We start from the raw sequence: 23,187 nt of genomic DNA, 5'->3' as shown, positions 1-23,187 counted from the left end.
CTCACCGTGACATTCCATCTATTCCTCTAATTTCTACGGGGTAGTTTTTGCACAGATCTTTCATAATGGCGACTCCGGTGTCCGTGGTCTGCGTGGGCATGGCAGGTATGGCATATTGACCCTTTCCCCATTTTTGTCCACAGTATTTTAATCATATCGTGGAATGAGTAGGCTCTGGAAAGACCACGTTCATGCAGAGAATCAACTCTTATCTGCACGAAAAGAAAACCGTGCCATACGTGCTCAATCTCGACCCCGCGGTACACTCGGTGCCTTTCGATAGCAACATCGATATCCGTGATTCGATTAACTACAAAGAAGTGATGAAGCAGTACAACTTAGGCCCCAATGGAGGTATTTTGACTTCGTTAAACCTGTTCGCCACCAAGGTCGACCAAATCATCTCTCTCTTGGAGAAGCGCACTACTCCGAACCCCGAAAACCCCTCCGCAAAGCCAATCGAACACATTTTGGTCGACACACCCGGCCAGATCGAAGTTTTCGTCTGGAGTGCGTCCGGTAGCATTCTTCTAGAAACTCTCGCATCATCATTCCCCACGGTCATTGCATATGTCATCGACACACCTCGTGCGAGTTCTACCAGCACCTTTATGAGTAACATGCTCTACGCCTGCAGTATCTTATACAAGACCAAGCTGCCTATGATTCTGGTTTTCAACAAGACCGATGTTAAGGATGCAGAATTTGCCAAGGAGTGGATGACCGACTTTGATGCGTTCCAGCAGGCTTTGCGGCAAGAGGAAGAATCAGGCGCTTTTGGAACCGAGGGCGGTGCTGGGGGCTTTGGCTCTGGTAGTGGATATATGGGTTCCCTTCTGAACAGCATGAGCCTGATGTTGGAAGAATTCTACCGACACCTGAGCATTGTCGGCGTCAGTTCGATGACTGGCGATGGTGTCGAAGAGTTTTTCGAGGCTGTGGAAACAAAGCGCCAGGAGTTTGAGCGCGACTACAAGCCCGAGTTAGAGCGTAAGAAGAAGGAGCGTGAAGATCAGAAGGAATCTCAGCGGGAACTTGAGCTTGGGAAATTAATGAAAGACATGAGTGTTTCTGGGGCAAGCAGACAGCCACCAAAGCCCTCTTCCGCTGCTGAGGCTGAGACTGTCAGTGAAGCCGAAGATGAGGAGGACGAGATTATCAAACGCGGTCTGGCAGATGGAGAGGATGACAGCGACTATGAGGACTACCAGGGCCCTGACGCTGGCAATGATGAGGGTCTCTCTCATCGTTATAGAGAGGCGCTCTCGGGTGCTCAAAGTGCCCCGTCAGACCAGGACAACAGCTTCACAAGATATCTGCGTGCGAGCAACATGCAACAGTGAAGTTGCAATATCTCACGAAACAAAAATCGACATTTGATTGCATTCAATGGTTTTCAATAGGGTCTTACGGTCTTGAGGTGTTTGTGGTCCTTGGGGCGCTTTTCCTTTTTTTTTTTGCATACAACCGAATACATATATCAAATATATCCCAATTAATTTGGCCTATTATCATTGCCCCTTTCTTCTCTGTCTTTTGGGGTGTTCTGGTCTTTCAGGGCTATGGTAGAGCACATTACAAACTAAATGAAACATGCAAACTAGTCAAACAGGTAATGTTGCTGTGACGTCACAAGCTATAATACTTCAGCCTTAAAATCATCTTCTCCTATATATATAGTTGTCTGATCTTTAAGAGCTTCTCAATATCCTAGCCTTGGAAATATCCTGCCAGCATTGATACAGCTGATAGCATACATAACATGGATGTGAGTCACCGCTCTTGACAGCTAAAGCTATGTACGTCACTTCACGACAGAACTCAAGCTGACAACTGTTCTGAAGGTCTTCCACGCGTACACATACTCGACGGCCGGTTGGCTGGCACTTCAGAGCTTACCTCTGATCGCGGGTCCAAGCATAATAGTGACCATGCTGTTGGATGAAACCCGACCCGCTTCCCGTATGTGACATCAAATCATCCAAACCATATGACTATTTGCGAGTTGCTGACCCTTAATCCCTTATAGCCATGGAGCTCTACTTTGCACGATGCCTCGGATTTAGTCTTCTTACTATCGCTGTCTTGACCATGATGCTGACGGGCTCTATCCCTTTGACCGCCGACATCAAGGAGTCCGTTTCGACAGATGACAACGATCCCAAAGCTCCATATGCTGTGCCAACTCTGATGGTCACCTCTATCTTCCATAGTGCATGCGCGTTTTACGCATACACGTGGTACGTTTCTGCTGGACAAAGCCTCTTTGCCGTTGGAGTTGCTGGATATTCCGCTATTGCAGCTATTGGGCTATGGTGCATGCTTTTTGCAAGCAGCCATGGCAAGATCAGTCGTCGTACTGGGGCAGATAAGAGGACCGCCGGCTTTCCTTTCAAAAATTCGGAAGCAGCGAAGAAACATGCAGGAAAGGGACTGTAAGCTCAAATTGACCGTTAGTTCCTGTCAATACGATTGGGACCGTGTTTTTGAGCCTAAAATAGAAAAAATATTCTAAATAGCCATTTATTCTATCAATAAGACTAATCTTTTTCCAGAGATTTAAATGTAATCAATTAATGTGTGTATAGAGGAAAAGAACATCCGAGCTTCCAAGGGAAGGTTTACAACCCCACAACGCCGCTTCAACCACATTTTTTACCTTTCAAAAGCAGCACTCCTCTCCATATAACCTTATATTATTATTTAGATGGACTCCGAACTGCAGATTTCGTCACCCCGGTTGGCATCCATGTCAATAGGTGACGAGTCAAATCTCTCTCAGCTAAACCCTTTTGATGTAGGATCGCATACATTCATTCCTTACCGTCCGCCGGCTGCCGAAACGCGGCCCCGAAACGCGAATGCGCGCAACGGCTATATCCCCCCTTCACGGCCAGGCGAGCCAGTCCATGAATTCATGGTCGCAACTCAACCCACTCACCAGCAAAATCAGCCGCGTCAGTCTGGGAATGAAGCTTCCTCGCACTTTAAACCGCAAGGGCGATTCCCCAATCAGAGTGGTTTGCAACAGTCCCGAGAGTATAACAATGATTTCGAGAATGGACAGCTTGGTAATATACAATCAACCCATATGAGAAGGGCATTCCCTGGCTCTGGGTCCGCGCAAATTTCACCTCCGGCATCGCTGTCGCAAAATAATCTAGCAATGGTGAACCACCCGCAAGCTCATAGTAACAGCTTTGCAATGTTACCGTCGCCAGTTCAACCATTTCAGTCAGATATCATTCAAATGGAACCCGAGTCTGTCGATCCGTCCACATTCAGTGGGCCTGGAGAGCTGCGGGGCTTTAAAGTGATACCTGATCCTCCTCATCTGGATTACTGGAGGGAGAGGTTGTTCAATGTCGATGAAATGATTACACTGAGCGAGGATGAGTACGTGACATTGTGCATTGCTCTATGTTTATCATTTATTATTTCCCTGCTGCAAAAAAGACTGACTTGCAAATACTCCGCTCTGCAGATTCAATACTTACTTCCCTCATGTTGACAATGTATATTCCCATCGCTCAACTCAGCGGTACAAGCGTAAACCCTTCGTTTCTCACTACTGGGACTGCCGACTAAAAGGCCGGCCCCCGGGTACACCCAAATCGGACGACCCAGAAAAGAAAAAGCGCAAGCGCACAGCCAGAGAAAGGGACCTCTGTCATGTCAAAATCAAAGTTGTGGAATACTTCCCAGTGTCTGAAATATCAGACATAGCCCATGCAATCGAGACTGGATCGTCTACTATGCCTGGCATGTATACTTTTGCTCTGAATGGCGAGCCCTCGATCCGAAATGTTCAAACTTTTGATATGCCTACACCCAATCCTAACTTACCCCCGAGCCATCCGGGGGCGCATGGTGGAAGATACTTCACTATACAACGAGTGAATGGTAACGGTGCCAATGGGAAGAATGACGGCGTGGGCGGCGGTCATCAACATACACTTGAAGAGAGTGACCGAGTAAAGAAGAGCAGTGTTCAACGGTTTATTATGAAGGACAAAAAAGATAGGAGGACAAGAGCGGTATGTTTATCTCATGGTATTGTTTGGAGTTACAAAAATGGTCCTGTATTCCCCGCATGCGCTCGGCTACGTCACAGTCAACACCTCTCGTGTTTTAGATTCCTGAGCCACGCCGATGGAATCTTCATTTTGATGTCAACTCTAGGTATAATTTTGGAAAAAGCTCTAACACAATATATACAACAGGATCGAGTCATGTCTCAATCAGGCCCAAAATTATACCATACAAAGTCGACAGGTCTGGCCGCTGAAACTGCCATCAAGCATTCTGCCGACGTCAACCTCAAGTTATTTGGAAGTTGCTTCTGGTGAGAGCTCCCCATATTTTGACCCGGTCAAAACGGAGACCTTCTGGAAATCGCTAATTTAGTCCGCATGTCTGAAGTCCTTTTGTGCAGCGCGTATGGATTGCGTTGGAGCTGAAAGGCATTCCATACCAATACATTGAAGTGGACCCGTATGAGAAACCCGCTTCCTTGTTGGAAGTGAATCCAAGGGGACTTGTTCCTGCTTTGCGACATAATGATTGGGGATGCTATGAAAGCAACGTATTGTTGGAATATGTACGGAAGCCGATCGATCGGGATCCCACTTATGTCGCTAACCAATGCATTGTAGCTTGAGGATCTGAGTGTTGGAGCTGCGATGCTTCCAGCAGATGCAAAACTGCGTGCTCATTGCCGATTGTGGGCAGACCATGTAAGTCGGCAATCATCTCTGCGCTGATAACCATCACTAATAGCATTCAGGTTAACCGACACGTTGTGCCCGGTTTCTACCGTGTGCTGCAGGAGCAAGACCAACAGAAGCAGATTGAGAAAACGCAGGAACTGCGGGAGTCCTTGGAGCAGCTGCTGGAAGTGGCACATCCCAAAGGACCTTTCTTCATGGGCTCGCAGATGTCCCTTGTAGACGTTCAAGCCGCCCCGTGGATCATTCGATTGAGACGAGTTCTGAAGCCTTACCGAGGCTGGCCGGATCCCGAGGAGGGAAGCAGATTGGCGGCTTGGGTGAACGCTATTGAGACCGACCAGCATGTTCAGGCAACAACTAGCACGGATGAGCTGTACCTGGACAGCTACGAGCGATATGCCCGTGAGTATCTCGCATTTTCTTTTGCGAACGATGTTGACCAGTTCGTATCGCAGAAAACCGTCCAAACACATCACAAGTCGCAAATGCGATCAACGCAGGACAAGGCCTTCCTTGACTCTAGAGAATATATGAGGATTCTCAGACTCAGCAGGTGGCCATTGTTCTGGAGAGAGGAAATGTTGGTGACATGTACTTTAGCCTCCTCGAGCACCACGATTGAAATTGAAGCCACCTCTTCCACTTGAATCAGGGCCCCGAGGGCTGCGTAGCGGTTGCTGAGGAGCTTGAGGGTCGGAGCTGTTCCGTTCAAGCTGAGGACGGCCACCTCTCTGTCCAAATGGTGCATTTGACTTAACCGGGCTAGCTGGATCGTAGAGATGATGTCTAGAATTGCTCGATGCCGACGAAGAATCCCTCTTTTCGCGGTTATCTCTTCCTCCGCCACGACCTTTTCCTCGGCCTCTACCTTCTCCTGAATGAATTTGGTTCTGGCGAGGCGGGGTCGTACTGCCAGGCGACGACGTACCCGAAGCTGTAGCGGATGGACTTCCGAACAGGCGTTCGCGCACCTCTTCATACTTCCGCTGCTTCTCCTCTCGGTTCTTGAGTGCAATGGCATGGCGCTCCTCGGGCGTTGGCTCGGGCGGCTTGTTGTCATCATCCGAGTCGTCATCGTATTCTATACCAAGCTGACCAAGTCCAGCGGTTGCAGCATCGATTGTGCCCGGAGAGGATGATTGTCGTTTCACAAGGTGCGGCTTACGATTACGACTCAACAATGTGACTGCTGGTTTGATATCCTGCTTGAGGGGGACATCGGCGCGCGCTTCGACGAAGTGGAACGTCTCTGGGGATTCCCTGTAGCCCAATTCAGCGTTTTGAACCTCGGAAAAATTCTCATAGACTGCTCAAGCCTCAAACTTACGCTTCCGCCCACAACTGTCGGTTGAATTCTGCCTGTTGTGCCCTGCGTTGTGCCTTTGTCACTTTGGACGAGACTTTCTTTTCGGACGGCGGGGTAGACTGCGAGTCTAATTTCTGTAAACGATTATTAGTACGTCATTTGTGATTTTTGAGCCCTTTATAGACTGCAACAGCAGTCTAATGACTCTAGATATCATCTGGACTGTTATTACATACATCTGCTTGGCTTTCCCACGAGTCGTCCCAGGCGTCGGGAGCCGCACTGGAATTTGCGCTCATTGTTCACAGAATAACCACGATCAGGCAGAAATTGGAAATAAGAATGATAGTCACAGAAACAATAAAAGATGCTAGTGGAGATCTGTAGTCAAACAATAAAGACTAATAATTCGTATGTTCATGGAGTATATAGCTGAGGAAGAAAGAAAGAAGAAAATTCGCGGTGCGAACCCTGGGGCCACCGCCTGTCGCAGTGCAGAGCTGCTCAGGCGTGTTGATCTCCCCGCCGCCTCAATATTCTTCTGAACTATACCCCAACTAATCAATTTTCTACCAATTTTATCATTTCTTAGTCAATATGGCTATTGGTAAGTCCACTTATTTTCAAGTTTTCGCAAGCGCGGGGAACCGATGGCGATATCGATAGAGCTCCATATCTTCCCGCCTGTTCTCCTCCACACTACCTTGCACCCATTAATCACCGTCTTAGATCCCAAAGACCCAGACGGAGATTCCACAATGACATCCTCCATCGATTCCATCCGCCCAGATGATAGCGCCCGAACCGGCGCTCGTACTCCAACTGGCAACGCCCAAGCTTCCTCATCCGGCCTCAACACATCAGAGCTTTCCCCTCCCGGCTCTCAGACACAGCAATGCCCAGGTGCACCTCCCGTGGACACTCGAACGGCACTTGAGATTCGGGCAGGACAGACTGCGGACAAAAATGCGGAGCTTGCTGCGTGGAAGACCAAGCGTGCCCAGGAAGATTATCAGCGCGCTATGGAGTATGTCGTTGACAAGGACTTTACGCTAAGTATGTGGTGTATTATATCTACGTCTCCTGTGCTAGGTTAAATCAGGTTGTATGGATGTTTCGTATACTAACCGTGGGCCTCCCGTTTAGATGAATTCGGGGATCCATTTGATGAGCGTGACTTGGCAGAGAAGCTGATATGATTATGGGGCGCTTCATGCATTCTGAGACAAATTGCTAGCGGCACATGATATGATTAATGAGATATGATCGAGTCTTTGCTCGGGGTTCTTGAAATACAACCAAGCTATGAAAGGCTGGACGACTTTCGCTCGCCTTATGACTACTGTAGTCTATGTCCCACCAAGTGCAAATCGATTGTAATTAAAGGCGGCTGCCGGTTGTATGGCTTCCAAGGTTTCTGGGGGGCATGATAATTTCAAGGAAACGGAGGGGTAACAATATGTTCTATATCCAAGACAAGAACTTGTAAGGTTGTTGAGATACCTCGATTTCCAAGGTACCAAGGTTCCAAGGTTCGAGAATAATATTGAAAACAGCCCTGGAGAGCATGCGATCATTGCCGGTGTGGTGAGTTACTATCACGGTTTAAATTATACTCCATGTGTCTGTCACCTAGTTGGGATGGCTGATGGTGGGAATACGTTGGAGAAGATACTATCTCTAAATATATATAGAGTGCCTAGACAAAGGTATATCTATTCGAAGTCTGCCAACTCACAATTGGAATTGGACTAAATTATAAGATCCTGCTATCCGAAAACAACCTAGGAAGGACTAAAAAGTAGTCACCATAAATGGTTTCTACCTAAGTGTACTCTTTAAGCATCATTCACAAGGCTATGTACATATTGAACAGTGTTTCCGATAGGTTTCCCTACTCTACGTAGCATTCAATATTAAATAATGAGAATATAGGATATACTTTCGATGATATCTTTCGATACAAGCTGCATTGTACAATATTGTAGGGCTCTAGGGCTATTGAAGATCATCCAAATTGACAACGTGTAGGGCTCCCATAAGGCAGTTGGCAGGGCAACGGATCAAAGTGCAAAGCAAACTCCACCATCAAACTTCAATGTTAACTTTTGCATCAACACACGACTTATTCGACACTTATACTATAACTGAAGTATTCTCAGTTTGCATTTTATTCACATGAACTTAGAAAAGTACCATCACTTCGACCTATTTTAACCCCCTTTACTTAAATTATAAGTACTGTCGAATTCCAACGGCTTTCTGACACATTCCGCACGCGTCAACAACCATGGAGAACCACCCTCCCTCGCAGTCGCAAATAGGGTATGTCGCCTTTCTCCTCTCACTTCTGTTTGGTTATATATTTTGTCGTTTTGTGTTTTTTTCACGTCAACATTTGCTGCGCCTGTCACTCAGGGGCTTGAGTTTCTTTGTTGTGCATACACATCGCCACATATTGTTTGACACTAACATTGTGTTTCTTACTCCAGCGACACTACCAATCCCCCGACAGAAAGTTCCTTTAGTTTCACGCCTATCAAGGCCCTGAGCGCATTGCCTCGATTGTGGGATCGCAAACCCTCAACCCCTGTTCGGGCTGGAGACAAGTCGCGCAAGCTGTGGAAGCGCATTCGTTTCCCATTCAGTGGCATGAACACCGCACCAGAACGCCAGGGCATTGCCATTGGCGGCGCTAACAATTTGGATTATAAGCGCGGCGTGAAGCGCTTGTGTGTTGACCCCGCCGACGCCGACCATGAGACTGAGCTCGAGCAACGCGGTCGGTCTTTCCTGGAGACTAAATGGGAGATGCAGGCGTCTCGAAAACGACGTGAGTAATTAATCCACGGGGTTACGTGAACTACCAAGCGTCGCAATTCGTTTACTCTCACGTGGGACCTTTCATCTGACATTTTAAAGGCAAAATGCCCGAATTCAACTTCAATATTCACGACGATGGCGCCCAGAACACGTTTGGTTTCACCGCCAACCAGCCCACGCCAGCCCTGAATAATGACATTGCTATGAACGATTCCCCCGCGCCCCTCAGCGATATGTGGGAGTCTGCCAAGACGCCGGTCTACAATGATACAATGGCTACGGACGTGGACCTTACCGCATCCAACGAAAAGCCCTCCGAACATCTGCAGTCTAGACTCCTCGATCAAGTGGCACCGCCCATGATCGAAAATGCAGCAGAGTGCAAGAGCAACGCTGTGCCCACTGCGGAGTCTGTGCAAGATCTCACCCAGGAGCAAGAGGTGAAATTGGTACGATCGGCACTTCGAAGCTCTCTGGATGGAGAGGATGCAGACCTGCTCAATGACTTCCTTTCGAGAGCCAAGGCTAAGCGCGCCGCCAAGGCAGCGCATCCCGGAGACACAGAATCACCAGAAGTGTCTTCCAGCATGGATGAGTCTCCAGAAATCGAATGCTCAATGCCACGATCACGACGCGCGTTGGAAGATTTGAACACCAACTCACCTTCGCCGGTCAAATTGCAACTATCACCCAATAAATGGGACGTCAAGCTCGGCACGGATGACGCCGAAAACCAGGAGAAAATCGTCCACAAAGAAGAGGTCATCGAAGAGCCAGTCCCCTCAAGCCCTGCATGCCGCCGCAGCACTCGCGCCAAAGCCTCAAGTGCTCCTCCTGTGCGCAACACTATCTCACTCCGCCGGGCTAAAGGCACAGAGTTCATCTTTCTGCAGCGAACTGATGCCCAGCAGGTCGCTTTGGCTACAAAGCGTAACACCAGACTCAACAAGGGTAAATCCGTTACGCCTTATGTCGCTCTGGAAGCTCTTTCCCGGCAGTCGAGCGAGGAAGAAGGTCAGACTGGCGATGATGAGCATGAGAGCTCATACCGCAACCGCAAGGAAGCTGCTATCTCCCGAACAAAGCATAGCAAACCCCGAAAGCAAGTGTCATGGAACGAGGATCGCATGGCCGAGTATGAAGAGTTCGAAGTAATGGACGATCAGGAAGACGAGGAGAAAGATTATCAACAAAGCACTGATGACGTCGGTGCTACACCTCGTCCCCAGTTGGACACCAAGCGTTCGACAAAGAAAGCAGCATCTGGCCAGCGCAGCCGCCGTAGCCAGACGCAGAAGGAGAACCAAACTACAGACAGTGGGGCCACTGACAACGGCTCAACCCCTACTACTGCACCCGCTACTGCAACCCCGCGCTCACGCCGGGTGAGGCGTTTGGGCGATTCGGGAACGATGGGGTCTGGTACCCCTGTCAAGACTGGAGGTCGCAGCACAAGCAAGCCTCCCGTAGCCTCAGCGCCCGTGGCTGATGCACCCGCAGCGCCCTCGACACCTACCAAAGGCCGCCGCAAGCTTGCTCCCAAATCCCCTAGCTCGTTAAAGCTCCCCGCACCGGCCTCCAAAAGTGCCAAAAACACTGCCGATCAGTCTTTCGTTAGTGGTATTCCCACCCGCAGTACCAAGAGCACGGACGATGCGTCGCGGAGTATGCTCCAGATGAGCGCCGGGTGCACTCCCACGGCTAAGCGAGTGCGGTCGAGATCTTGATCATCCCCTGAGGATGGTGTGTGCCTCATCTAAGAGATAGGATTTTGCTCGGGCTTAGCCTTCTTTGCTATTGTCTTTTCATGCCCTGGTTTTTTCATGGTCGCTCTTTATATAGTTCCCAGGGAGTTTCTTTGTCCTTAAGATACCAATTGTTTGTCTTTGTCTTTTTATTCTATTGTACTGTTACATTCTTATTGAATTCATTCTGGATTTTTTTCCATTTCATCTTGATCAAGATAAGATCGTGAAGCGGCAAGGTTCACCTGTATGCAGAATGACGTCTGTGCCGTTGCGCCACACTTTGAAATTGCGGGATTTGACGGTATGAGGGGCATCCATTTGGAGGCTGGACTGCTCTTTGACTACAACATTCGGGTGACAATCCCGATATTCGCGCTCGAGTCCCTTTATGCATCTAGCCGCTTTGACAACCAAAGATATTGCAGCGGGCAGCGCGCCTGGCCGTCTGGCCGTCTGGCCCGAAGGTGAGGATGATCCCTTGTGCAAGTGGCTTGCGTTTACTTCCCGAATTGAGTTCTTTCCAATTAAATATTCTGGTGGCTTGATACTTGTACGGATAGCCGTTACCGCGCCGATCTTTGTAATATTTGCAAACTGAGAAGACTAGAGCAGTCTGTAAATTGGAGGCACTGAGCAAGGCGATCTCCAGATGCATTTGTATATCACATGGTACCCACGCAGCGAACTGGTATGATGCACCCTGTACTCCAGGACTCAAAATGCACACGCTACACGCTACATGCTACATGCTACATGCTGCATTGTGCAATGTAAGGTAGATCAGCCTAATGATCCCAATGATGTAGTGTGGATATCAAGACCTCCCTCTTAAAAACCTGGACATCAAGTCTCTCCAGCGTATTCCACCGAAGTGCCATATCGGCTCAACAATCGGGATTCCCGATCTCAAAACTCGGTTTCGGGAAGCGCAGAAGCCGAAGAATCTGAACCGGCAAAATACTCATCATGAAATCTACATACACAAAAACAAGCAACCTTGGAAAAGTCTAAAGGGAGGTTTTCTTTTTACCGTTTTACTAAAGAAATGAGGCATTAAATATCTCACTAGCATAGTACAACTTAGCAAGTAATTTCCGTCGTTGATCGGCCAAAGAATGGAAAAATAGAACCAGCGTTAGTTTCTATAATGTGTCAACCAATAGCAACTATCCGAACTAAAAACAACCTCTGCAGAGTGTTAGGTAATAGCCTTTCATCCCACTTCATGGGTACCATATGCATCGAGCCATGACGACAAGTACCCCTCCCAAGAAGGTACCCAGTACGACTCAACGATACAGCCCTAAAAGCAACTAAAACAAGACAACTCTAAAACATGCATATGTATATTTACGAGATACGCAGTACACGTAGACTGTCAGGATCATGCAAACACTACCCTATTCGGCGTCTCGGTGTTGAAGACAACCACGTACAAAGCACACCCATCTCCGACATTTTCCGCATTATGCTATAGTCAGTAACGCTAAGACCAAATGCGGTATGCGCTAAGCCTCTTAGTGGCGCAGGGACATACCTCAATGCGGGATGACATAGTCGGAGCAGTGTGCTCCTGGGAATTACACTGCGAGTAGGTAGCACTATACCGGATTTGGTGTATGGAAATGGCTATTCGTTTTACAATATGCATTGTATGTATGCACAGAGTAGTTGTAGAGTTGTATCTTGGTGCTACACTAGATATTTTCCGTCCCTGGCCAGGCACAGTGTAACCCTGTGGAACTTGTCAAGCTATTTATTGAAGATATAAGATCTTAACTCGAGGTGAGAGATCTTTTTGCTTATTGGTTCAGCGCAGTATTCCAGACATATTCTAAGATCAAATATGCAACGGAATTAATTACATTACAATGTTGTAAAAATGTAGGGTTCCTTTGCTGGGCAAATTTCTTTTTTGCAAATTGATTTTTATTTTACTTTTTTTTTATTGTAATCTTAATCCAGATTGCTTGGTTTCACTTCAATTATTGGACCCTCTCAGACGCTATGGAGGGGTCGTAGATGCCGTGGATCCTGGAGGGGTTAGAAATGGAATGAAGGGCGGCCGGTGTGTGAAGTTGGCCATCGTATGACAGAGTCGGCTCAATTTCCCGAAGCAACACCATTCTATGATACACATGAAACACATGTAAGAAGTACATAGTTTTTAAGGTTTTAAGATCAATGGTATGTCCAATTCATCTAACAGAGTTCGTAATCCGTTCATTAACACATTTCCACCCCCAAATCCCCCATTCTAGGGTATTATTTTCGCCTTGTATAGATAAGTCAAGACAATATTTAAAGAGAAAGGCCCTGGGCAGTCTCCTCAGGCCAGACATTGTAGCCGAAGGTCTCGTGCATGTTGACAAAGCGGCAGTGACGGCCCTTGGCGACCTCGTTGACAGCCGCGAAGTCCTCATCGCTGAGCTCGATGCTCTTGAAGTTGGACTCAATGCGCTTGGGGTTGGAGCTCTTGGGGAGCACACTGTAACCACGACGCAGACCCCAGGCAATGAGAACCTGGGCGAGGGTGTTGTTGCCCTTTTCGGCAATGGCGTTGAGAGTCTTGTTCTCGGACACGCGCTCACCAGTGGTAGGGACCTGGTTTTGGGAGCCCAGAGGCGAATAGGCCTGGGGCATGACATTCTTGGAGAAGCAGTACTGCACCAGCTCTTCGTTGGGCAGGAAGGGGTGGATCTCGATCTGGTTGACCTGAGGGAAGACCTTGGCGTACTTGGTCATGGCCTCAAGCTGGGGGATGGTCCAGTTGGACACACCGATAGCCCTGGCCTTACCGTCGGCGTAGAGCTTCTCCATGGCGCGCCATGTCTCCTCGTGGTTCTCAGTGAGGTCCTTCAGGATGACGTACTATTAAAAAATCGTTAGTTAGCTGCTCGTGTGCCATTGGAGGTTTGGGAGAGCTGGTGATAACATACCTTTCCATCGGGGCCAATCTTGGGGTGCTCCTGATCTTCCTTCTCAGCAGCAATGGGCCAGTGAACAAGGAAAAGATCGACGTAGTCAAGCTTCATACGCTCGAGAGAGTTGTTGATGGACCAGAGGACGTCATCGTAACGGTGCAGATGGTTCCAGACCTTTGTGGTCACGAAGATATCAGAACGCTTGACGTTAGGGTTGGCCTTGAGGAAGTCACGGATACCATCACCAACCTCGTCCTCGTTCAGGTAGAACCAGGCACAATCGAGGTGACGGTAGCCAATGTTGAGAGCAGCAGTGACGGCGGCGTAGGTTTCGCCCTTTGAGCCCTCGCTGGCGAAAGTGCCGAAGCCAACGGCGGGCATCTTCACGCCATTGCTCAAAGTAAGAGTTTTTCCAGACGACATTGTGTATATGATTTGTGTATAGTAGAGTGTAGAAAGAAAGAAGAGCTCGAGCTGTAGAAGATACAATAAGAGTGGGGGAGCTTAGAAAAGCGATGACGATGTTTGATGAGTGGGGTGGAGGGGTACATCATTTATTTCAATTTCAATTGAAATAATGAAATACTGAATTATCTAATCTGAATTTCCGAATTTCTGTATAATGCTAACTTAGCCTTACTTTCCTTTCTACAATGACGTTGTCGATAAATATATACATGCACAAGGTATATTTTAACTCTAGCCTATTCTCGTATAACCATGTAGCTTGGGCATGAAAGAAGATACAACATTGTACCTAATGAATGAACACAAACTAAATACAATTACAACACAAAAAAAAAAGAAACAAGAGGAAAAAAAAGCGCAAAATTTCCACTAGTAATTTTCAAAGCTCCATTATGACATCACTGACCGAAACGGTGAGAGCGTTTGAGCCGATCGTCATCGGCTCCATTCGATCTCATGCCGACCCACGGGCGAACTGCACTCCAGTCCAATCGTCCGTTCGTCTCAGGCCTCTTCCTACCCACTCGGCGTACTGCGTTGCTTCAAAACTCGGCCTAGCCAGACATGGTCTGAGCCAATCACTGAATTTTTGATTTAGTCGGCCGCCGGGCTGTAAGCTGTCCCGCGTACTAGGTACACGGAAAACAGTGTGTCATCCACAATGACGCAGGTACCCTGTACAAATCCGTCTGGTCTCATACAGTAGAAGACTCCACCCGAAACTGATATCTTGTTGCCAAATGATGACGATAATTCCTAGGAATGATGATACCCGGTGAGTGGATCCCTCGCAGCTTCAATGGCAAAATCCCCATTTTTCGTTTGTCCCCCATTGAGCCCGGTATGAGATAGTAGGGCTTGTATATATACTCTCCTGAACTCCCTCCATTAACACTTTTCATTTCGTTATCAGTGACTTTTCTCTCTTCCTTTTCACCTACTTTATCCATTCCCCTAAGTCCTGATCCCATCAGTGACTTTAAAAAGTAGAAGATCCACCTCTCTCCTTCTGCTCCCTTATAAACTACCTTCACAATGGCTCGTTTTGAAGACACCGACTTGGGAGTTGATCCCCGCGCCAGCGATGCCCCTGCTCCCTCTCCCCGTCCTAGCAACGGCGGTCTGGCCATTCCTTCCGATGGCGGCAACACCATTGAGATCCCCGCTACCCGCAGTGCCATCAGTGATGCCGCTCAGTTCATGCACAACCTGAGCTTGGCTCCTTCCATGAAGGACCGCCGTGGCTCGCGCAACTCCTTCGGAACTTCCCTCCCCATTCCCCGCTCTCCCCGCCTGTCCCGCCTGTCATCTGTCCAGCGTGGTACTCCTTCCGTCTCCCGTGATATCATGGCCTCTCAGGTCCAGGATCTCAACAAGGAGAAGACCGCTAAGGCCAAGAACATGGCCTTCGCTTTCGACATTGACGGTGTGCTGGCACACGGTAACCACGCCATCGAGGAGGCCAAGACCGCCCTCAAGATTCTCAACGGAGACAACGAGCTCGGCATCCGCATCCCCCACATTCTTTTGACCAACGGTGGTGGTAAGACCGAGGAGGCTCGCTGTGCTCAGCTCTCCGAGATTCTCGAGCAGCCCATCTCTACCGACCAGTTCATCCAGTCCCACACTCCCATGCAGGCATTGGCTGAGTACTACGAGACTGTCCTGGTCCTCGGTGGTGACGGTTTCAAGATCCGTGAGGTTGCCGAGAACTATGGGTTCAAGAACGTTGTCCACCCCAAGGACCTTCTCGCCTGGGACCCCTCCATCTCTCCCTGGTCCACCCTTACCGAGGAAGAGAAGAAGGAGGCCCGGCCTCAGGACTTCTCCAAGGTCAAGTTCGATGCCATCATGGTCTTTGCCGACTCCCGTGACTACCAGACCGATTTCCAGGTCATCATGGATCTGCTCCTTGCCGAGGATGGCAAGCTCATGACCAAGGCCCAGGACCCCGTCGCCACCCGCATCCCCATCTACTTCTCCCAGGGTGATCTCCTCATGCCCACTGAGCACAAGGGTCTGCCCCGCCTCACCCAGGGTGCCTTCCGTATCTCCGTTGAGGCCCAGTACAAGACTCTTACCGGTGTCGACCTCGAGCGTGTTGTCTACGGTAAGCCCGAGCGCGCTACCTACACCTACGCCGACGAGGTCATGAAGTCCTGGATGGAGGAGCTCCACGGCGAGGCCCGCCTGCCCGACAACATCTACATGGTCGGTGACAATCCCGCCTCCGATATCATCGGTGGAAACATGTACGGCTGGAACACTTGTCTCGTCCGCACTGGTGTCTTCCAGGGTGGCGAGAACGATCTCAACAGCCCTGCTAACTTCGGTGTCTTCCCCCACGTCCTTGACGCCGTCAAGGCCGCCATCGCCAAGGAGCTTGGCGAGGACTTCAAGCTCAAGTGGAACCCCAAGGTCAACCCCGTCCTTCACGGCGACGGTGGTGCCTCCGCCATTGAGTAAAGTCACAAAAGATCATAATTGGTCGATCTTTTCACGCTTTAACGAAACTCAAAAAAACACATGTGATGCTGGGCTTGAGAAGGTTTTCCTTGGCGTTTACTTTTTGATGTCATGTCATTTTCTTTTTCATAGACTTCGCTTCTTTTTCTCTCCCCCCACCATTTCTCTGCATGTGCCCCTCAATTTTGGCTTTTACCTTTCTATTTTGGTTTAAATTCCGGGGTGCCGGGCTTTAGGACTTCTGATATCCTTTGTCACGTCGATTTGGATTACGATCGGCCTGAGAAACACCATTTACTTTCTATTTAGAATGTGAAGGGTTGGGGGGTTTTGAATTCCTGATTTCCTCCTTAGACTGGATTCCTTCCTACATCTCATGTGCCATGATGCAAAGCTCTTGTTTTTTATCTCTCTTTTTTGTGCGAACTTCCGCATGCAGTTATATTCCCACATTCCAATACCATGCAATTTTCATTCCTCAATTGGTTCGTAATTTTCACTGTAGCGAATTGGTAATTAAGTGGAAGTAATCGTTGACGCCATGATGATTTGATAGCGAGTAGCGTCAAAACCTTATTTCATCCACAACTTGCCTTCGCACCTACATACTGAGTTTAAGCATTTGCTTCTCCTTGGTATCTAATATCCAAACAAGTACCCAAAAAACCATACTGAATCAAGAAGTCAGATCTTTACACAGCTCCTAATAAAATTCCCAATCCCCAAGCCTTTTCAATCCAAATCCATTGCCTAGATCCAATTATCTCGGGAAACCCCAAAAAAAAGCTACAAAAAAGGAACATTCTTCCCGCTCAGCCGTAAGACACAGGAAGTACGTACACTCCACGCCCAAGCCCAAGCCCAATCCAACCACCAGCGGCAAACCACCCTCAGACTGCATCCAGCACTACAACGCCATGAACTGGATACATGCCGACATTACCGCCATGCGGATACCCCAAGCCCCCAATCTAAAAGAGCTTTCCTATCTTCCAGAACAGTCTCAGACGGGTATGCATGTCTCGGAATTCAATTTAGCGGGTTCGGTGCGTTTGTAGCTCTTAGGTGTAGGGCTGGCTGGGTATGCGTGGCGGGATTTGGGTGCTTGGACTCCGCTAATGCAAGGGCAGATTGTGGTTGACGCACTCTTCTAAAAGGGGGATACTCATAGGTAGGGCTAGGATGTTGAAATGTGAATACAGGTTGTGTATTTTTTAATTGTCGTTTTTGTAGTTCAGGTATTTTGACTGGGATGTGTGGTTGCGGTTTGTGGTCTGGTAGTTTTGATATTGAAGGAGACCAACTTTCATTGGCATGTCCAATATCGTATTCCGTATATGGTTCAATTATATTGGGATAGATATCATTGGAATAAAAGGGTGATTCTGAGGTACTGTTGGATGCTATGTGCTCGTGTCTACAATCCACATCTTCCCACCTCGCCTTTTACCCTAGTTGCTACAGGGGTCAATATTCTGACTCGACCATCAGCTTTTACACGATATACTTGCCATCAAGTGAAACAACTATAATATCGGCTAGCTTTCGTTGCATAGTTTGCCGCAAGATGTTCAAATATGCAATCGTGGACATTGACCGCCCACCTATCTGTGAGTCCAAATGACACCATCCACGCCTTGAATGGAATCAAGAGTAGAAATAACCGAAAACGTTGTTGGCCGGAGATGCAGACCTACAGATCTGCCGATTATAGTCGTATAATGCAAGCTTAGGTTCTTCGGATTATAGAGCAGAACAGTCAGCGCATGTTTTCAATATTAGTAAAGCAATATGCTCGCAGATGACAATATTGAAGCCATGCTGATATACTCATGCAATGGCATTGCTTTCAATCAGTATCCACATAGTTTCAACATTCCCAAGTAACTTATGGGGTGTCAGGTAATAGGAAACGCTTAAAAAAGACGTGCATCATATGGAAAGGGTTTGCGATGATTCTCGCAATGCAATATTGAAGACCACAAAGCAGGGGTACCAAACTCACATTTCCGGTAGGACCAGATCAGTCTGGCTTTTGAAGAGTTTGACCATGTGACCACGGCTGACTCACTTTGAAAAACTATTGATTGCCAAGATTGTAGAGCGAGGCCGAATAATTAGAATATTAAGTTTGACCTCAAAAAGGAGCAAGGAGGATCATCCGAGACGCCTCCTTGTCTAGCCTGGGAATCTAGAGATCTTGGTGGCGAGCGCAATTCCGCGGAAAAAGCACTTCATCATCGGGTCTTGGCTGGTATGCGGTGAACCCCAATTTCGTGTTCCCCTCGACCGTAGTCAAAGACAAGGGTCAGACTGCCTAGGATCTGTAACTCGAACACCAAACTTGGCATCACATCAAGCCTTTCTACCTGGACCGGGTAACACATCGGCCTCGGTTCGAGCGTGGCCTAGTAGCTAAGCCTTTGCTGACCCTGTCGGGAATGTCGCACCAGCATGTCGTGCTTGTCAGCAAAACCCGATGTCTGTGCCGATGGGGGATGTAAGAATGCGGGACCGATCTGGGGGTATGCCGCCGATGTCTTTTTTATGGGCATTGTGAAATATGTAGGAAGCATGGGGAGGGCGAGGAGAGGAGCATATTAGTAAGGGAAACGATGTTCTTGGCTTTGACGATCAGCTGTGTAAGTCGTGGAACCCCGGTCTTGGCAGGTTTGGAGACAACGAGGCAACAAAGTCGGTGTAAGATCGGACTATGGCCGATAAATGAAAGAACGGGACGGGGATTCGGAATGGACTAACCCATTACTAGACTGTTGGGTTATTGAAGTCTCCATCGGAGCTCCGAGGATATAGCGTGGGCTAAATAAAAACATATCATTTCAGGGGAATTGTTTTTTCAAATTGACTGTTTGCACTTCGTATGTCATAGTCAGTGCTTAGGGTGTAATGATCTGTGATTGATTGCCCAATTGAGTGGCATCTCAATGCACTGTAAGGGACACGGACCTCTGTTAGTGTCAGGTGATTCGTTTTGGGGGAGTTTTTATTAGGTAATGGCGCATATCCCCGCATGATCACCTCTAAAGAGGCGAATGAGGCTGTAGCTGGCGTGGAATTGGTGTTGGGAGTTAGGTAACAACATCTCTGGGGTATACATGGCGGATGCATCGGATTTAGACCTGGTGACCTGTTAATTTCGGGTTATTCGGGTTGGATGCTCCGTAGAATAATAAGCAATTGGAAGACAAACCTTGGAAGAGAAGAAGGAAGAAAGTCAACCTTATTGGAGAATGCCTACGGAGGAGTAGTTTAGATTATGTCATAGAAATTGGAGTCCCGTGTCTCAAACCTTTTGGAGTTTTTGTACGAAGTACACGTTCGAAGTTGTAATCTTATCGAACACAGAATAATCGTCAATAGTAAATAATAGTAAATCAATGATGCACTTATAGATTGTACTAGAATAAATACTAAATACCCCGGATGCGGCCAGTGACGCCATAAATCCGCATGCAGTCCAAAAAAGCAATGGGGTCTGCAGGGGTAGCTTGGGGTACCACACGAACTTAATCAGTTCTAGATAGGAGATCGGCTATTTACTAGTATATACTGTATACTTGATCTATACTCGCTATATACCTAGTCTATACTTATAATTCATTTTGACGTGAAAGCAAACTAAAGGTCGACATGAAACAGATATCTATATAATTAAATAGTCTAGTTAATATATAACTAATATAACTATTGTATCGTTATGTGTAGGAATAAAAAACAATCAATCAAAAATAAAGAAATTCGCCCCCCCATGTGGCCAGTTGAGCCACCCATCGTTTTTTTGCCATCTACACTTCTACATTTCTTCAACTCTTTTCTGTCACTCTCTCTCTTTCTCTCTTTTAAATTAAACCACAAGCCACAACTCACTTAAATCTAAAGTCGAAAAAATACCTTTAGCGAATCCCATCCGACCCCATTACCTACAACGTACTACTCAAGTCGTGCAAAAGCGGTTCATCCGTTTTCCGTGACTAACAGCTTCGCTTTTTTTTTTTTTCTTCCCCGCCGCCCCTCTGGGAGCCCTAAATTATTCACCAACTCGGTCGAAACACCTCGTGCTATTGACCGAGCCCTCTTTTTTTCCTTCTCTTTTTTCTTTGTGGAATCCGGGGAAGCCTTTTTTTTCTTTTTTTTTCTCGTGTTTCCACCTACTCCAAGGTACTTGCCGACTAGTCGTACGCCCTGGGCCCTTTATAGAGGGCTTTTCCTCTTTCATTCACCATGGCTTCCGCTACTGCCCCTCTGCAACCGAAGCCGGCTTTTCCGCGAATGTCTTCAATCCCCTGTGGTGACCACTTCCACTCACGCGACTCTTCCCCCTCACCTTGCAGTACCCCCGACGGATCCAGGTCGAGTAGCCAACGTCGCCCATCCTTCGGTTCGATCAAAGAAGATACCGAAGACGGTACGTACCGCATCTCTGTGAGCTGTCAAAGCACCTGCGGTCGATAGCTGACATGTGTGACTTGGTTTAGGAATTGCGCAATCGTTCGTGGACACCCACGAGGACCCATCTCCATCTCCCTCTTCCCGAGAAGTGCAGGAGTCTAGAGAGACCAAGGCTGAGCGCCCTGGGATGCAAGCCCCAGATTTCTGCTGCCCATGTGGTGGATTCTTGGGGTGGAAGCAGATTCGACTGGGCGGGAAGAGTTTGAGCCGCAGCTATAGCGATCTCCGTGGCCTAGGAGCTGCCCAGGCAAAGGGTTGGGCTTGGGAATCGCACGATGAAACTCCCAAGCAGGAGCTTCTCCCACCCAAGGCTCCAGAGGTGGAGGTCTTGCAGACCCCTCCTGGCTCTTCGCCTTTGGAGAAGCTCCCCCAGAGGTTCTCGGTAAGAATTCATATCCTGCACTTCAGCTCTCTTTATACTGACTTACATCTATAGATCAAATTATCTCTAACCTTGCGCTGGATCTTCCGCCCAATGGCTACACCCCCGAAACGTGGATCTGGTTTCGTGCCTACTCGCATCCCACACGCTGCATGCCGCGACTTTGGGCGTTTTGTACCGAAACATGACTTTCCCGCACTCCGTTATCTTCTCCAAGGCACTCAACCATATGGCGCAATATCCCGCGCTTGGCACACTGGTGCGCCGCTTGGATTTCTCACACTTCACGTCTGTCGGTCTGGGTCGCACCAAGCAGATGAACTCCGAAATCCAGAACTTGACCTCCAGGACCCTTTTGCAGTGCTTGGACCTTCTGCCTAATCTGAAGGAATGCCTGCTGCAGGAGCACTTGGAAGGTGATATTAGCGCGGAAGTGATCCGGAAGTTGTTCATGGGACTGCCAAACCTGCGCGCGGTGGATTTCTGCGGTTGCTCGACTCAGGCTTTCTCCGTGGTCTTCCAGGAAGCGTTGGTCGGCGGGCCTGCGTTGCCCATGACTTTGCCCAACCTGAAACGGCTGTCGCTTCATGAGTGTAGCACTATCCCCGCCCCGATGTTCGACCACCTCCTCTCGCGACTGATCAACTTGACGCACCTGGATCTCACTCACACTCAAGTCAACGACTCTGCTCTTGCTTGCATCCCCGAGACTGCTCGCATCTCCCACCTGAGCTTGTCGCGATGCACACGCCTTCGCCCATGCGCCCTGGTTGAGTTCTTGACTACCCACCCCTCTGTCAACCAATCTCTCGTCTACCTGAATCTATTGACCGACCCAACTCGCTTCCGTCTCCTGGAGGAGACCGATGTGTCCGCTCTACTCCCCAAGCTTCCCGACACTCTGCGCTCCCTCAACCTCGGCGGAGCAAAGGTCACCTCAGACCATGTCCCCTTCCTGGTCCCTCTGGCAAAGCACCTGGAAGAGCTGGGCCTCAGTTCTGCAGACCTCTCCGTGACAGACGTGAATTCGCTCTTCGGCAACTACCGCAACCCTGCCACCGGAGAAGAGATCAACACGCCCAGCACTCTCTGCTACATCGATCTCGCCAAGGTCCCCCAGATGACCATCGGAGCCATCTTCAACACTAGCACCTGCCTTCTGCTCTCGAACCAGAGCTACCCGCTCCAAGTCGTCGAGTTCAGCGACAAGATCATCACGCCTCTGCGCGAACGCGCAAAAACCCAGCGCGTTTCTGTCGGATGGACTGTGCGCGACCTCGGCCGCCGTGGCTGGTACGTCCGTGACCCGGCCTCCGTTCCGCACCAACCACTCGACGATGGTGCCCGCTACTGGAAGATGGGCGCGCGCTGGTGGGGATCGCGTAAGATTCCCATGGTTGTTGGTGACGTCGGTGGTCTGTATGGCCACTACATGTTCAAAAAATGATCTGCTTGAGCGTTCTGTCTTAAAAGCGTGCTCGCCTGGATCATTTTAATCACTTTTGCCGATACCCTTGATTTGATGTTATACTTCGCTTCTACGGTTTGCGTTTTTCATTTGGGGGATTCATCTTTTACTATCAACCTTTCTAACATCCTTGCTTTTTGCGTGCTTTTTTTGACGATCATGAATGATGATATCCGGTCTATGCATAGAGGCGCGCAACATGGTTTACGAATGCGGCATTCTGGCTCCTGGCTTCGGGTTCGTGCTCTCGGTCGCGTCTTGTCTTTTGGTTTTGCATAGCATCTGGCATCTCTTCAGCGGTGTCTGGCTTTTTTTGTCTTGGTTCTAGGGTTTGGCTTTTGGTGAGTTCTTCTTTGCTTACATTACCGGCGTTGCTGTATCTATCCGGATTTTATCACTCTA

The 23,187-nt window shown here is 48.6% G+C and overlaps 8 protein-coding genes across 8 annotated transcripts; 6 read left to right on the top strand and 2 right to left on the bottom strand.

The window, feature by feature from the left end:
* Positions 1–65: 65 nt before the first annotated feature.
* N7529_003903 (putative ATP binding protein) lies at positions 66–1,343 on the top strand (the record flags this gene model as incomplete). The annotated part of the gene is made up of 2 exons (XM_057239430.1): positions 66–105; positions 172–1,343. The coding sequence occupies 2 exons, from the start codon at positions 66–68 to the stop codon at positions 1,341–1,343; spliced, it is 1,212 nt and encodes a 403-aa protein (XP_057098725.1).
* A 419-nt stretch (positions 1,344–1,762) lies between these two features.
* Positions 1,763–5,247, top strand: N7529_003902 (glutathione S-transferase family protein; the record flags this gene model as incomplete). The annotated part of the gene is made up of 9 exons (XM_057239429.1): positions 1,763–1,768; positions 1,845–1,962; positions 2,030–2,435; positions 2,589–2,619; positions 2,708–3,396; positions 3,485–4,037; positions 4,656–4,736; positions 4,787–5,132; positions 5,186–5,247. 9 exons carry the CDS (start codon positions 1,763–1,765, stop codon positions 5,245–5,247), a joined length of 2,292 nt encoding a protein of 763 aa, XP_057098724.1.
* A 79-nt stretch (positions 5,248–5,326) lies between these two features.
* On the bottom strand, positions 5,327–6,335 carry N7529_003901 (uncharacterized protein; the record flags this gene model as incomplete). The annotated part of the gene is made up of 3 exons (XM_057239428.1): positions 5,327–5,990; positions 6,058–6,170; positions 6,273–6,335. 3 exons carry the CDS (start codon positions 6,333–6,335, stop codon positions 5,327–5,329), a joined length of 840 nt encoding a protein of 279 aa, XP_057098723.1.
* A 298-nt stretch (positions 6,336–6,633) lies between these two features.
* N7529_003900 (uncharacterized protein) lies at positions 6,634–7,235 on the top strand (the record flags this gene model as incomplete). The annotated part of the gene is made up of 3 exons (XM_057239427.1): positions 6,634–6,643; positions 6,703–7,092; positions 7,183–7,235. The coding sequence occupies 3 exons, from the start codon at positions 6,634–6,636 to the stop codon at positions 7,233–7,235; spliced, it is 453 nt and encodes a 150-aa protein (XP_057098722.1).
* A 1,091-nt stretch (positions 7,236–8,326) lies between these two features.
* Positions 8,327–10,586, top strand: N7529_003899 (uncharacterized protein; the record flags this gene model as incomplete). The annotated part of the gene is made up of 3 exons (XM_057239426.1): positions 8,327–8,361; positions 8,529–8,869; positions 8,959–10,586. The coding sequence occupies 3 exons, from the start codon at positions 8,327–8,329 to the stop codon at positions 10,584–10,586; spliced, it is 2,004 nt and encodes a 667-aa protein (XP_057098721.1).
* Positions 10,587–12,908: 2,322 nt separating this feature from the next.
* Positions 12,909–13,954, bottom strand: gldB (putative glycerol dehydrogenase (GldB); the record flags this gene model as incomplete). The annotated part of the gene is made up of 2 exons (XM_057239425.1): positions 12,909–13,478; positions 13,547–13,954. The coding sequence occupies 2 exons, from the start codon at positions 13,952–13,954 to the stop codon at positions 12,909–12,911; spliced, it is 978 nt and encodes a 325-aa protein (XP_057098720.1).
* A 1,080-nt stretch (positions 13,955–15,034) lies between these two features.
* N7529_003897 (phosphatidyl synthase) lies at positions 15,035–16,465 on the top strand (the record flags this gene model as incomplete). Its single annotated transcript, XM_057239424.1, has 1 exon — positions 15,035–16,465. The coding sequence occupies one exon, from the start codon at positions 15,035–15,037 to the stop codon at positions 16,463–16,465; it is 1,431 nt and encodes a 476-aa protein (XP_057098719.1).
* A 4,242-nt stretch (positions 16,466–20,707) lies between these two features.
* N7529_003896 (Leucine Rich Repeat domain protein) lies at positions 20,708–22,764 on the top strand (the record flags this gene model as incomplete). The annotated part of the gene is made up of 4 exons (XM_057239423.1): positions 20,708–20,891; positions 20,962–21,317; positions 21,372–21,491; positions 21,535–22,764. The coding sequence occupies 4 exons, from the start codon at positions 20,708–20,710 to the stop codon at positions 22,762–22,764; spliced, it is 1,890 nt and encodes a 629-aa protein (XP_057098718.1).
* Between the last annotated feature and the right edge of the window lie 423 nt (positions 22,765–23,187).

This window comes from Penicillium soppii, assembly GCF_028829465.1.
Source record: "Penicillium soppii strain IBT 18220 chromosome Unknown utg000004l, whole genome shotgun sequence".
NCBI lineage: Eukaryota > Fungi > Ascomycota > Eurotiomycetes > Eurotiales > Aspergillaceae > Penicillium > Penicillium soppii.
Note: the sequence above shows the minus strand (reverse complement) of the source record. Positions and strands in the feature narration are given on the sequence as shown.